The sequence below is a fragment of the Pseudophryne corroboree genome, chromosome 6 (genome assembly GCF_028390025.1).
Source record: "Pseudophryne corroboree isolate aPseCor3 chromosome 6, aPseCor3.hap2, whole genome shotgun sequence".
Taxonomy (NCBI): domain Eukaryota; kingdom Metazoa; phylum Chordata; class Amphibia; order Anura; family Myobatrachidae; genus Pseudophryne; species Pseudophryne corroboree.
This window is the reverse complement of record NC_086449.1, coordinates 836,521,260-836,536,792: the sequence shown is the minus strand read 5'-3', so window position 1 is coordinate 836,536,792 and position 15,533 is coordinate 836,521,260. Positions and strand designations below refer to the sequence as shown.

The 15,533-nt window shown below is 46.9% G+C and overlaps 1 protein-coding gene across 1 annotated transcript in view; it reads left to right on the top strand.

Moving 5' to 3' along the window:
* The window catches only part of LOC134934723 (solute carrier organic anion transporter family member 1A2-like), a 193,463-nt gene that overhangs the window by 104,977 nt on the left and 72,953 nt on the right, over positions 1-15,533 (top strand). The window contains exons 6-7 of the mRNA XM_063930090.1: positions 7,452-7,550; positions 11,082-11,309. Of these exons, the coding sequence (XP_063786160.1) occupies positions 7,452-7,550; positions 11,082-11,309 (327 nt within the window). The remainder of the gene's footprint in view (positions 1-7,451; positions 7,551-11,081; positions 11,310-15,533) is intronic.

Here is a 15,533-nt window from a genome sequence, read left to right as displayed (position 1 = left end):
GAACTCAAGCAGACTGCAAACCAAGGAATATCACCAGCATCTGTGAATTGCAAACAGCCAGCATATAACAGAGAGGCCTAATTAATAATCCCATGCAGCTGCCTTGTTGCATGATTCCAAACTGACCAGATGCATTTAGCAGCCAGGTGAGGCTGAACACAAAGGAACAAGCTGCAATTACACAGACTCACCAGCGGCAGCAGACAAGAGTATTCTAAAACAGAGCAACAGGAAATCCTGGCATGCAAGACAACTTTATAAACATAAAATAGGAATGAACCACTACCTGTGGTTCATAACAGTATCCCCTCCTTAAGGGTGAGCTCCGAGCACCCCATGACACCCACGGGGAACATAAACAGAAGTATAACATGAAATACAGAACAAAACTGCAAAACAGGAATGAGCCACAGCCGTGGCTCATAACATTACCCCCCCCCCCCCTTGAGGAGGGGTCAAAAGACCCCAAAATTCAGACTATCCAGAACAAGGGATAAAAAAAAAAAACCTGACACACTGGTCTAACAGACAAGAAAACAAAAACAAGCTGTTGCAACAACTTGTAACAGTGCCCTCCCCTTGATGGTGGCCACTGGACACAAGACAAGGGAAAAAAAAAATCTTTTTTTTTTTATATCAAGGCAAGAGTCAAAAATTATTTATTTTTCTTCTTCTTCTTCTTTATACAAAGCTCTTTAGGTCTGACCAAGGTAATTCCCCACACATTGTCTGAACTGATGGTACCACCCAGCAAGGCTGCGTTCAAATCAGAGACAGGTCTCTTTCCCTTGGGAGCTGAACTTTCTGGTAAAGTACTATTATTAGAAGAAGAAGTCAGAAAAGCACATCCTGCAGTCAAAACAACGGGCTGAGACTCTTGTGCTGAGTTTACAGTATTTGGTGGACTCTCAGCATATAAGACGGGTGACCTAGAGGAACCTGAACCAATTTCTTTGGAACCATATCTTTTAATAATTGCATCACTGAATGCTGGGGGATCCTGAAGAATGGGATCTTCAGCTTTCATTAGGCTGGTCGCCCACTCAAAAGGCTCTCCTCTAAAAGAATAAATCAGATAGAGCCCAAGGTTTTCTGAAGTGATGCCCAGAAATGGTCTAGACAACATAATAGTGTAATAGTGTTTGAAAAGCGCCAGAAATTGGGCTAAGTCCCCATCAAAGGTTATGGATGTTGAGATATCAGAGTCAGGATCTGTTTCCTTCTCATCTGACTGACTGGAGTGCTTTGCTAGGACCTGGTCACTATTGACCTTACTCGGGGCAGTGACTTTCTGAACCCCACCCGGGGCAGTGACTTTCTGAACCCCACCCGGGGCAGTGACTTTCTGAATCCCACCCGGGGCAGTGACTTCCGGGAACCCCGCTGGGGCAGTGGCCTCCGGGAACCCCGCTGGGGCAGTGGCCTCCGAGAACCCCGCTGGGGCAGTGGCCTCCGGGAACCCCGCTGGGGCAGTGGCCTCTGGGAACCCCGCTGGGGCAGTGGCCTCCGGGAACCCCGCTGGGGCCAGCACCTCGGATTCTTTTACTGGGACCGGGTCGTTGGCCTCCCTGACTGGGATCGGGCCATCGGCCTCCCTCTCTGAGTCAATAATTATCGAAAGTTCTCCCGGGACTATGACTTCCGGGACTTTTGCTGAAGCAATAACGTTCAGATCCTCCACTAATGCTATGCTTCTTAAGTTCTTTCCTGGGGAAGCGACTTCTAGACCCTTCTTTGGGGCTGCGTCTCTCGAGACCCCACTTGGGGATATTACTTCAAAGATCCCTTCTGGGGTTTTGCTTCTCGAGTTCCCCTCAAGAACTATGGTTTTAGAGACCCTTTCTAGGGTTGCGCTTTTCAAGTCCCTACCTGGGGTAACAGCTTCTGAGACCCCTTCCGGTATGGACACCTGAACTATAATATTTGATGTCCCTCTATAAGCTAGGGCATCGGGTACCGCTCCAGCACTCTGGGCATCGGGTACCGCTCCAGCACTCTGGGCATCGGGTACCGCTCCAGCACTCTGGGCATCGGGTACCGCTCCAGCACTCTGGGCATCGGGTACCGCTCCAGCACTCTGGGCATCGGGTACCGCTCCAGCACTCTGGGCATCGGGTACCGCTCCAGCACTCTGGGCATCGGGCACCGCTCCAGCACTCTGGGCATCGGGCACCGCTCCAGCACTCTGGGCATCGGGCACCGCTCCAGGACCCTGGGCATCGGGCACCGCTCCAGGACCCTGGGCATCGGGCACCGCTCCAGGACCCTGGGCATCAGGCACCGCTCCAGGAACCTGGGCATCGGGCACCACTCCAGGAACCTGGGCATCGGGCACCACTCCAGGAACCTGGGCATCGGGCACCACTCCAGGAACCTGGGCATCGGGCACCACTCCAGGGACTTGCAACTCCGCTTCCACAGGAACCCCTAGAGAGGAGCGAAACATTCTCTTTTGATTCCTGAATCTATAATGGGGCTCCCTTGCCCAAGGACCCCAATTATAGGACAGAGAGCTTTTTTGTGTGGGTTGTGTGACAAGTACCTCTGCCACAGTAGAGACAGGAGTAGGTCTTGTATCATGACTCAACTTGGCCAGAGGGCAAGACTCGTCACCACACTTTGGCTTGCGCAACTCACAGGTCTGCAGATAATGGCCTAAACCCCCACAATATAGGCATAAGTTTAAGTTTCTGCGACGCAGACGCTCCTCTTCTGAGAGCCTGGGCCGCAGAAAACTTTTAAACCTTTTCTCTTCAATTAAACCAGAGGATTCTCTTGTCACCATACTGTGAACAAGAGTCTCTTTAGAGATAGATGTACTCTCAACGACTTCTGGCAAAATGAGCAAGATTTTAGTCAGAAGGTTTTGCAGTTGCTTTAGGGATTGCTGCAAAACTTCTAGTCGCTCTGGTCTCAAAGCACTGAATACAGAGTTCAGGGCTGCGAGAGATGCCTGCAGGGCTTGCATAGTAGACATAGGAGGATTTAAAACTAGACAAGACAAGACAATACAAGGCAAGACAAGGCAAGGCAAGACTAAATTTTGCTAAACAAAACAAGACTTTCTTTTTTTTAAACACCGGACTGGATTCTAAACACCGGACTGGATTCTAAAAACCGGACTGGATTCTAAACACCGGACTGGATTCTAAACACCGGACTGGATTCTAAACACTGGACTGGATTCTAAACACCGGATTCTAGACAAGACTGGATTCTAACACTGGACTGGATTCTAAACACCGGATTGGATTCTGCACACTGAATTCTAGACAGGACTGGATTCTAGACTAGACACTGGACCAAAAAAGAAAAAAGTTTTATTTCTTTTTTGTGGTATGGCTGGTGATAATGTTAGGTTCCTGGTGCTCAGAACAAGGGAGATGTTATGAAGCGAGTCCAGAGCACCAGGACGTAATGCTGGGAAAGGGGAATGGAAAGGGAATAGCCCCTGGCGCCCTATCTCCGTTGTCTCACCCGTGCTGTCAGTACACTCTTGCGAGACTATGGTTGCTTGAGCCCATGGCAGCCGCGTTTGAAGGGCGGATTACGTCTGCCCAACTTCAATGCCCCCTCAGGTCTTAATGAGAGACAAAGAGTGAACCGAGACAGGGTGATAACAAGGGGCCCTCTGACTAAACAACAAGGCCAGGGGCTACTAACAAACCTAAAACCAAAGTATGTGCGGCTTGCCGCCAAAGGAAAAGAACAACAAAGGAAATGCTGATAACACGCCGACACAATACTTTTGTGTACCGGCGGTGACAGCATAAGCAGAACCCTCTGCAAAACACCAGTGACAGAAATAATAAGGGAATACAGCGGCCTAGGCCGACGGACGCGGCCGTGCCGCTACTCACGGAACCGGTACGAATACTGGCAAACGGACAGGAACTCCCAATGCTGCTGACACAGACTCTCAGAACTGGAGGACAGTCAGAATCCCAAACGACAGACCGGTGGACACCAAGAAGCCAGAAACTTGCACAGGCAACGGTACTGGACCTCAGGACAGGAACGCCTCACGGCAGGACACGGGATCAGACATAGGAATCGACACAGGGACTGACACAGGAATCGACACAGGAAGCTCAGGAACTAGCAGGAACCAAGCTCAGAACTCAAGCAGACTGCAAACCAAGGAATATCACCAGCATCTGTGAATTGCAAACAGCCAGCATATAACAGAGAGGCCTAATTAATAATCCCATGCAGCTGCCTTGTTGCATGATTCCAAACTGACCAGATGCATTTAGCAGCCAGGTGAGGCTGAACACAGGGGAACAAGCTGCAATTACACAGACTCACCAGCGGCAGCAGACAAGAGTATTCTAAAACAGAGCAACAGGAAATCCTGGCATGCAAGACAACTTTATAAACATAAAATAGGAATGAACCACTACCTGTGGTTCATAACAGTATCCCCTCCTTAAGGGTGAGCTCCGAGCACCCCATGACACCCACGGGGAACATAAACAGAAGTATAACATGAAATACAGAACAAAACTGCAAAACAGGAATGAGCCACAGCCGTGGCTCATAACATATAATCAGTGATCAGTATAATCAGTGCTCAGTATAATCAGTGCTCAGTAATATCAGTGCTCAGTAATATCAGTGATCAGTAATATCAGTGCTCAGTAATATCAGTGCTCAGTAATATCAGTGCTCAGTATAATCAGTGCTCAGTATAATCAGTGCTCAGTATAATCAGTGCTCAGTATAATCAGTGCTCAGTATAATCAGTGCTCAGTATAATCAGTGATCAGTATAATCAGTGCTCAGTATAATCAGTGCTCAGTATAATCAGTGATCAGTATAATCAGTGCTCAGTATAATCAGTGCTCAGTATAATCAGTGCTCAGTATAATCAGGGCTCAGTATAATCAGTGCTCAGTATAATCATTGCTCAGTATAATCAGTGCTCAGTATAATCAGTGCTCAGTATAATCAGTGCTCAGTATAATCATTGCTCAGTATAATCATTGCTCAGTAATATTAGTGCTCAGTATAATCAGGGCTCAGTATAATCAGTTCTCTGTATAATCAGGGCTCAGTATAATCAGTGCTCAGTAATATCAGTGCTCAGTAATATCAGTGCTCAGTATAATCAGTGCTCAGTATAATCAGTGCTCAGTAATATCAGTGCTCAGTAATATCAGTGCTCAGTAATATCAGTGCTCAGTATAATCAGTGCTCAGTATAATCAGTGCTCAGTAATATCAGTGCTCAGTATAATCAGTGCTCAGTATAATCAGTGCTCAGTATAATCAGTGCTCAGTATAATCAGTGATCAGTATAATCAGTGCTCAGTATAATCAGTGCTCAGTATATTCAGTGCTCAGTATAATCAGTGCTCAGTATAATCAGTGCTCAGTATAATCAGTGCTCAGTATAATCAGGGCTCAGTATAATCAGTGCTCAGTATAATCAGGGCTCAGTATAATCAGTGATCAGTATAATCAGTGCTCAGTATAATCAGTGCTCAGTATAATCAGTGCTCAGTATAATCAGGGCTCAGTATAATCAGTGCTCAGTATAATCAGGGCTCAGTATAATCAGTGCTCAGTATAATCAGGGCTCAGTATATTCAGTGCTCAGTATAATCAGTGCTCAGTATAATCAGTGCTCAGTATAATCAGGGCTCAGTATAATCAGTGCTCAGTATAATCAGTGATCAGTATAATCAGGGCTCAGTATAATCAGTGCTCAGTATAATCAGGGCTCAGTATAATCAGTGCTCAGTATAATCAGGGCTCAGTATATTCAGTGCTCAGTATAATCAGTGCTCAGTATAATCAGTGCTCAGTATAATCATTGCTCAGTAATATTAGTGCTCAGTATAATCAGTGCGCTGTTAGACGTGCGCCCGTTATCCGCCATTAGTGCAGTGGGATTTTGACAATTGATGAAGTTATTGTGTCCCCGGTACCAAATCCCATCTAGATTCCACTTTGCTAGGCAGGCAATAGCGAGATTTTGCCAATTAATTCCAGTGATTTGGACGTAGCATTACAGTGATTTTACCAATTAATATCAGGGAGTTATAATTATTAATTACAGTGATCTTGCCAAATAATTCCAGTGATTTGGAAGTAGCATTACAGTGAATCTACCAATTAATATCAGTGATTTATAATTATTAATTAGTGATCTTGCCAAATAATTCCAGTGATTTGGACATATAATTCCAGTTGGAATTGTTTGTGTCGCTTATATTAGTCATACAGCTACCTCATTGTACCTCTTCGACATCTTTGCATGAGGTGCTATTTGGGGCTTAGTTTTTTTAAAAAGTGCCTTCCTGTGAGACACTGCCGTATGAGTCCAGCTGCTGTATTAGTCCTGGGGTACTGCCTTATAAGTCCACCAATTGCATATTTTTTTAAAGTGACTGGAGCGTGCTGGAGATGCTGTCAGTGGACCGAACAATTGCGGCCCACTCTTGACATTCAGCCACTGTGTGAGACTACTAGACGGGCCAGGTGGTTGTGTCGCTTAGCTTAGGCCTATAGTAACCTCGGAGCACCTTTTTTCGTCTTTGCATTAGGGGCCTTTTTTGATATCTGCCCTCCTGTCTGACACTGCAGTGCCACTCCTAGATGGGCCAGGTGTTTGTGCTGACCGCTTGGGTCACTTAGCTTAGTCATCCAGTGACCTCGGTGCAACCTTTTGGCATAAAAACAATATTGTGAAGTGTTCAGAATAGACTGGAAATGAGTGGAAATTATGATTATTGAGGTTAATGATACTATAGGATCAAAATTACCCCCAAATTCTATCATTTAAGCTGTTTTAGAGAGTTTTTTGAACAAAACACCGGAATCCGACAAAAATTCTTAAGGGAGGTTTTGCCAAAACGCGTCCGAATCCAAAACATGATCGCGGAACCAAATCCATAACCAAAACACAAAAAATGCCCGCTGCACATCTCTAGTCTGCACAGCACAGCACCACTTTACAGCTACACGGGCTATATGGACTGGACTGAGCAGCACAACACTTGTCACCCTACTTTCCCGCCCAAGTAAACAGACATTGAACACTGAGGACACCTCTCTATAGACTCTCCGAGACTGGAGTGAAAATGGCCACGACGCGTGGCTCCTTATATGGAATCGAAATGCCGCGAGAATCCGACAGCGGGATGATGACGTTTTGCCGAGTTCGGGTTTCCGAGTCAAGAGGGAAGATCCGAGCCTAGATCGGATCCTGACTCGGAAGCCAAAGTTCAGGGGAAGGGGGGGGGGGGGGGGGGAGTTCGGTTCTCTGAGAACCGAACCCGCTCATCTCTAATATAAATGCATTATGATGTCATAGATCAGCTCTGTAACGTAATATGTGCCCTGTATTGCGTTACAGAAGGCAGCTACGGCATGTGCCCCGGTGACTGTCATTATGTAGCAGGAAATATATCTTTGTGTCTTAGTAAATTCTCTTCTTTCCATTAGGAATAGTAAAAACGCTGTCCCTAGGGGGCCCTCTCCTGGGATCGCTCATGGCCGCATACTTCGCACGGCTCTATGTTGACATTGGCTTCGTAAATCTGGGTAATACACAACAATACTTCTATAGTTTCTGCATTGTCACCGCGGTGGATGTATGTGCCTTACAGAGTACAACATAAACAGTATAAACAAAGCAAGAAAGAATGTGACTTACAGTACAGAATGTTACACAACATGGATGGTGTGTGTGTGTGTGTGTGTGTGTGTGTGTGTGTGTGTGTGTGTGTGTGTGTGTGTGTGTATATATATAAATCAATGCAGTCATAGTACCCAGATAAGCAGCAGGGCGGCAGTACCCAGGTGGCTAGATGCGTTGTGGGCAGTGGGAAGGAGATGATGGTATAAGTGAGGGAAGGAAAAGAACATCAGGAAAGAGGGCCCTGCTCGTGAGAGCTTACAGTCTAAAGGGGAGATCTGGTTACTCGTCTGTGATCCAGAGTCCCCAGCATTAGCAGCCAGCATAACACGCCTTTCCCAAGACATGGCCGATGTACAAGAACTGTCTCACAGGGGTGAAGTGCGGTTGTTCATAGCAACCCACATAATCAGTCAGTTGTTTATACAAATCATACAAAACACAAATTGTGCATAATACAGAGCAAGTAGAGTACATGAGGTGTTTGAAGGAGGCGCAGATGTGAGACAGACGGTAGAGAGGAGCCTAACCACGGGCGATGCTGAGACTGTAGGAGCTAGTGGGTAGCAGTGTGGACGTGGGACTAGAACTGGCAGGACAGGCAGCGGGAGCAGTATCAGGAGGGGGAAGATGAGGATATACAGCCAGAGGTGGGCGCAATGCCAAAGTCTGCACAGTACAGCCATTATTTTCTACTGTGCATGCAGGAAAAGTCCTACATGGCCTTACGTCACGTGCGTTCCCCCGACTGTACTGAGGGTGCGTTCCCCCGACTGTACGGAGCGTGCGTTCCCCCGACTGTATGGAGCGTGCGTTCCCCCGACTGTACTGAGGGTGCGTTCCCCCGACTGTACGGAGTGTGCGTTCCCCCGACTGTATGGAGCATGCGTTCCCCTCACTGTACAGAGTGTGCGTTCCCTTGACGGTATGGAGTGTGCATTCCCCCAACTGTACGGAGCGTGCGTTCCCCTGACTTTGCGGAGTGTGCGTTCCCCCTACTGTGTGGAGCGTGCGTTCTCCCGACAGTATGGAGCGTGCATTCTCCCGACTGTACTGTGCTTGCGTTCCCCCGACTGTTTGGAGCGTGCATTCCCCCAACTGTATGGAGCGTGCGTTCCCCCGACTGTACGGAGCTTGCGTTCTCCTGACTGTACTGTGCATGCGTTCACCTGACTGTATGGAGCGTGCGTTCCCCTGACTGTATGGAGCGTGCGTTCCCCTGACTGTATGGAGCGTGCGTTCCCCTGACTGTATGGAGTGTGTGTTCTTCTAACTGTACGTGGGGGGCGTGCGTTCCCCTAACTGTATGGGGGGAGTGCGTGCTCCTGACTGTATGGGGGGAGTGCGTGCGTTCCCCTGACTGTATGGGGGAACGTGCGTTCCCCTGACTTTACTGTGCGTGCGTTCCCCTGACTGTCCGTGGTGCGTGCATTCCCCTGACTGTAGGGGGCATCTGTTCCCCTGACTGTACTGTGCATGCATTCCCTTGACTGTACTGTGCGTGCATTCCCCTGACTGTAAGGGGGCGTACTATCCCCAGACTGTACGGATTGTGCATCCCCCTGACTATATGGATTGTGCATCCCCCTGACTGTACAGATCGTGCGTTCCCCTGACTGTACAGATCGTGCGTTCCCCTGACTGTACTGATCATGCGTTCCTCTGACTGTGCTGTGCGTACGTCCCCCTGATTGTGCTGTGTGTGCGTTCCCCTGACTGTAGTGTGTGTGCGTTCCCGACTGTATGTCGTGTGCGTTCCCCTGACTGTACTGTGTGTGCGTTCCCCTGACTGTACTGTGCATGCGTTCCCCTCACCGTATTTTGCATGCATTCACCTCTCTGTACTGTTTGTGCGTTCCCCTGACTGTACGTGGGTTAGGCATTCCCCTGACTTTAAGGAGCATGCATTCCACTGACTGTATGGAGCATGCGTTCCACTGTTTGTATGGAGCATGCGTTCCCCTGACTGTACGTGGGTTAGGCATTCCACTGACTGTATGGAGCATGCGTTCCACTGTTTGTATGGAGCATGCGTTCCCCTGACTGTACGTGGGTTAGGCATTCCACTGACTGTATGGAGCATGCGTTTGCCTGACTGTACGGAAAGTGCGTTTGCCTGACTGTACGGGGGCGTGTGTTTTCCCTCTGTCTGTACGGGTGGCGTGCATTCCCCTGACTGTACGGGGTTGTGCGTTCCCCTGACTGTATGGCGGGTGCATTACCCTGACTGTACGGTGGGTGCGTTCCCGACTGTACAGCGAATGCATTGGTCTCACTTTAAGGTACATGCGTTCCCTTTACTGTATGGAGAGTGCGCTTCCCTGACTGTATGCAGAAACTGCACAGTGCAGAGAAAAAGTCCTACATGGCCCTACATTGCATGTGTTACCCTGACTGTACGGTAGGTGTTCATTCCCGACTGTACGGTGGGTGCGTTACCCTGACTGTAACTGTACGGTGGGTGCATTCCCCTGACTGTATGGCGTGTGCATTCCCTTGACTGTATGGCGGGTGTGTTCCCCTCACTGTACGGTGGGTGCATTCCCCTGACTGTATGGCGTGTGCATTCCCTTGACTGTATGGAGCGTGCATTCCCATGACTGTATGGTGGGTGCGTTCCCATGACTGTACGGCGTGTGCGTTCCCCTGGCTGTATGGCAGGTGCGTTCCCCTGACTGTATGGCGGGTGCATTCCCCTGACTGTACGGTGGGTGCATTCCCCTGACTGTACAGCTGGTGCATTCCCATGATTGTACGGTGGGTGCATTCCCGACTGCATGGCGGGTGCGTTCCCCTGACTGTATGGTGGGTGTGTAACTATGACTGTATGGCGAGTGCATTCCCCTGACTGTATGGCGAGTGCATTCCCCTGACTGTACGACGTGTGCGTACCACTGACTGTACGGTGCATGCGTTCCCCTAACTGTATGGTGCGGGAGTTCCCCTGACTGTACGCAGACACTGCTGTTGCAATAGAGCTTGTGGCGGACAGCCATGGGTGTTCTTGGCCAGTGACTGGGAGGTGGTCTGAAGTGTTCACAATAAAAGGCTGTAGCAGCAGTGGCCACCTCTGAATCATGCCAATAGTGAGGAGATGGGTCAGGCAGGTAGTGAGCTGCAATGGAGAACTGATACGTACTGAATTAGAACCAAAATACGGGGTCCGAGCCCATGCCTAGTCCACACTATGGGTCATTAACCAGGCTTGCAGATTTATTGGTAACACACAGTGGTAATGCAGATACACAGTGGGAAGGAAAGGAAGGAATTGCAGAGAGGGCAGAACATACAGTAGACACTATGGACAACTTCATCTTTCTACTATATAAGACGGTCTGCAGATAGCTCTGGGGTCCGGCCAGTCATCACTAACGTGTTTCTATGAACTTGTTTCCCTAATAACTATTCTCACGCCATTCCTATCTCTGTCCCTGCAGATGAGGTTACTATAAGTATGTTGGACACCCGATGGGTTGGTGCCTGGTGGATTGGATATCCAGTCATTGCTCTCCTGAATCTGTTGGCTGCCATCCCGTTCTACTTTCTCCCCAAGACACTGCCCAAAGAGGGCCAGGAGAAGCAGCCTGAGCTGAAAGAGATGCTGATGCTGCAGCCAGGAGATAACAGAGAGGGAGCTGCCGAGAATGCAGACGTCAAAGTGCTCGGTGCGTGCAGTTTGTGCCGCCATCACCGGGCATCCAGGGTTTAGTACCACACTATAGGGGCAATGTCCTGATTACTAAGTGTAAATGTGTAACAGGTAAGTACTGAGGATGTGTTGTGCAGGTGCAGGTGGAAGTACCTGGATTCTTCGCCTGGAGTCACCTCTTTAACTGGACCTCACTGCTGGAACCCTAGGCAGAGGAACGAGGAACCCCAACCCCAGAGGACCCAATACAATGTTCACCACACGTTAGGATGGTGACAGAAAGATTTATTATTCAGGAACAACTGGTCACCACTGGGAGATCAATTGATCAAAGGCAAATAACATTTCACATATAAATAAAAATAATACTTATAAAGAGGTACAGAACTGTCACGAACAGTAAGACTAGGTCACCTTGTAATCAAACAAATCAGTATACCATGTATATAAGCATTACTAAACTGGTAGCTTGAAATCTTCCATTATGATCACACTGGGCGGTCTAACCCTAGTGGTACCTATAATCTGCTTTTACCTAAGCATACATTCAGTTTATAGCGAACCTGAAGTCAGCTGATAGATCACAGACAATAGCCCAGTTCTGATATGCTGAAGTTCAGACAGAAAATACACATCATAGGGTCAGCAGTTCAGTGAAAGTAGGCATGCAGGTTACTTAACAGTGTTCAGTCTATAAAGGGAAGCATGCATAAGCTGAAAATGTTAGCAAGAGCAGTTTCTAAGCAGAATAGAAGGATTGAGGCAAAGCTGGCAATGCAGGAAGCAGGGTTCCGTTACAGACCACGAGGTAAAAGATTGCAGGCAAATGTGTTTCACAAAATCCAGCTGACAGAATTTGGCAGTCTATAGGGAAATGCAGCTTATGACACAGCTCCGCATACACATAAGCACTGTAGCAGTCTTCAGTTAAATACCGAGGAAAGGTGAAGTAATAAAGCAATGAGGGGTTAAACATGCAGGCACTCAGGTAATTGCAGAAATGATGAAGCAGGTTATGAGGAAGCGGGTTGATCCAAGGTAGGTAGCTCTTAGCTTAGACATATTGTAGTAAGGAGCCATTATCATGTGGCTCCTTGCTGGTTATTCATAGACCCAGATTGGGGTAATGGAGGTGTGAGGTGTGGTGCCTCTGGACTTGCTGAGCTGGATGGCTTAAGTGTGGCATACCTTTACATTCTATTACCACTTTTCACACACTCATTTCTTTAACACTATTTCTCCATTCTAATTACATCTCATTTTTGTATCACCTTCTTTATGGCTTCGGCTTCCTAACACTAATTTATTAACACTATAGTTTTTTTTACTGGTATGCTGCCCTGGGCTTTCTGGCTTATGCCGGTGTTTTGGGGTGCCACACCCTGCACATAGATATAGTGCTAGGGACCCCAAATATACAGATATGCCTTGATGTGGCTTTGGGGCTTATACATACATTTGCGCAAATATATGTAACCGAGAGCTCAGAATTTTAAGATATTGTATGGAATTTAAATCTGGTTACTGCTATCATTCAGGGTGCTGGGGGAAACAAAATGCCCTTTTTTTCTTGCTTAGAAATTCCCCTCCCTTTCAAGCACTTGAATGATATCACTAAGCTAATTGATAATCTGCCACACTATATATGTCAATTGCAGAAATGAGGAAGCAGGTTAAGGGGCTCATTCCAACCCGATCGCACGCTTCACTTCCTCTCAGCCGTGTGATCGGGTTGGTACTGCGCAGGCGCAACGTTGCCCGCTGACGGACGGCGCCAGGTAGCAATGCCACGAATGAAGAAATCGGTCGCAGCGGCGAAAACAAGTAGATTGACAGGAGAAGGCGGATACGGGTGGCAACTCACCATTTTCAGGTGGTGAGTCCAACGCAGGCGTGTCCAGGCATTTGAAGGGCGGATGTCTGACGTCAATTCCAGGACCTGTATCGCTGGATTGATCACACAGGAAACATTTTTTGCATAGCAGGGCTGCACAAGCATTTGCAGCCCTGCTATGCAGAAATACACTCCCCATAGGCGGCGTCTACTTGATCACACGGACAGCAAAAAGTTGCTACATGATATCAACTCAGAATGACCCCCGAAGTTAGCAGAGCACAGTTCCTTCTATCAGCAAGCCTCCTGCACTTTGTGCGCTGTACTGTAGTGGATCTCTATGCTGAGTGTCTCTCTATAGTTGGGATCTTGTCTGAGGACAGGCAAGTCCCTCTTTAACTGAAGGTGTCTTTAGTGTGCCTTACTCTCATGAGATAACTTGCGGTTAACTTGGGTTTAGACTGTGACTTTTACTGGCTGAAGCACTCAGAAGTCTCACTGCACTACAGGGATCAACTCAATCTTTCTCTCCCTCCTCTAAATCCTGCTCAGCGTTGTATAATTCGCGTGTTGGAGGGTGCTGGCTGGGGTAAATACCTGTCAGTGGCGGCAGTGCTTGGTGGGTCCCCAGCTCACTTCCAGTGGGACTGTCCCTGGTGATGGTCTCCACTTGCTGCAGCACAGCTTCTGTGGCTCTGGTTTCCCTGGTGGCTCTCCTTAGCAGCAGCTCTGCTCTACACAAGGTGTCTCCTCACAGCGGTCTCCTCAGCAGCAGTTTCACTCTCCGCATTGTTTCCTCAGAGCACCATTCCTCACAGCGACTTTCTCCCTGTCACCTCCCGGAGACTCCACAGCAATCACCTCAGGTGGTAACCCCGCCTCCTACTCTTCCGGTTTGCACCACCCAATCAGCAGCTTTGATTCCTCCTGCTCTGCAGGTCTACACCTGGGTCCTAGTGCTCCACAAGTTGCTGTCCTTTGGATGCTGGCATTGCCTTTCAACCTAGGCAAGGGGGAGCTGTTAACCCTTTCTGCTGTACTGTGCCGGCTAGTGAAAAGTGAGGGTTCTTTTTAGGGAAAATGTAGGTTTCTCACCCAGGTTGTCTCCAGTATATGCGTGATGGTACTTATATAGCCACATATATATCCCCATAAATCCAAGGTAATAGGATATCCATGTCAGAGTATCACATATTACCCCAATAAAAACATGCGTGTCCTCACGCAAGATTTTCAAAGGCAAGAATCCTGAGAAACCATTTGTCAAATACACACTCAAGTCTTGAATGTGGCAGATGTATATTATGTAGATTTATGGAATCTTTATAATATTAATATCTTTATATTAATGTCTGGAGCGCCAATTATTGAAAAGTGGACTCTTCAATAATAATACATGTATATTTTATAATATACGTTTATCATACATATCTAAAATATGTCAGTCTTACTGCATTGGTAGCTGATACAAATATGCAGTTCTCATACATATGAATTATTAAATTATGATTCCAAAGCGAGTTCAAACATGGAATTCACAGCTCTTATCATCTGATTCTTAATTTACCTGAAAAATCAAATCATACAGAATAGGATATTCACAGTAGTGATAGATATATATATATATATATATATATATACACTAATAATATCTATGCTTCCTTAATTATATAACAAACAACAAAACACAGTATCATAAATGTAGACAATTATTTAACATAAGGTTTATACTTGCAGGTACATAGTTACGATTCGAGGATCATTCCTTCTGTGTGAACATGTCTCCTTCCTCCTCCTGTTCCTGACTTTTTCTGACTACTCTACCACTGACTGAACTTTTGTGTATATATATCTAAAACTTAACATTTAGCTGGTATATTCTCATAGTGTTTTCAGTGCAAAAGATAATTATAGGTTTGCCATTTACATTCCAAGGTGTCATAAAACATGTCCAGTTGTTCTGCCTCAAGGTTGCAAACAGGACATGTAGTCTGGGGTCATAAAGTTTGTTTCTTTCTTTATCATCAAAGATCTTGTGTTGTCCTTGTCGCTGGCCTGCAATATAACTAGACAATACAATAGGCCAGCTAGTTTATAATTGCCAAATCTTCATTCTGATCTAAATGTACACCTGTGGATTCCAGTATCCAAGTGACCAAAAGATTTCTTATTCACATACCTAACTTCATTTATAGCTTAAAACCTGTTCAGACCACAATGATTAATAATTACACAACGTAGTTTTGTAAATTACCTAAACACTTAAATTATACATATACAAACCTAATTCATCTATTTCTTACTATATATATATATATATATATATATATACTAGGTGCTTCATCGCGCCCTATGGGCGCTCTTCACACCATCACAAGGGGCTATGCCCCCTTAATCCTTACATGC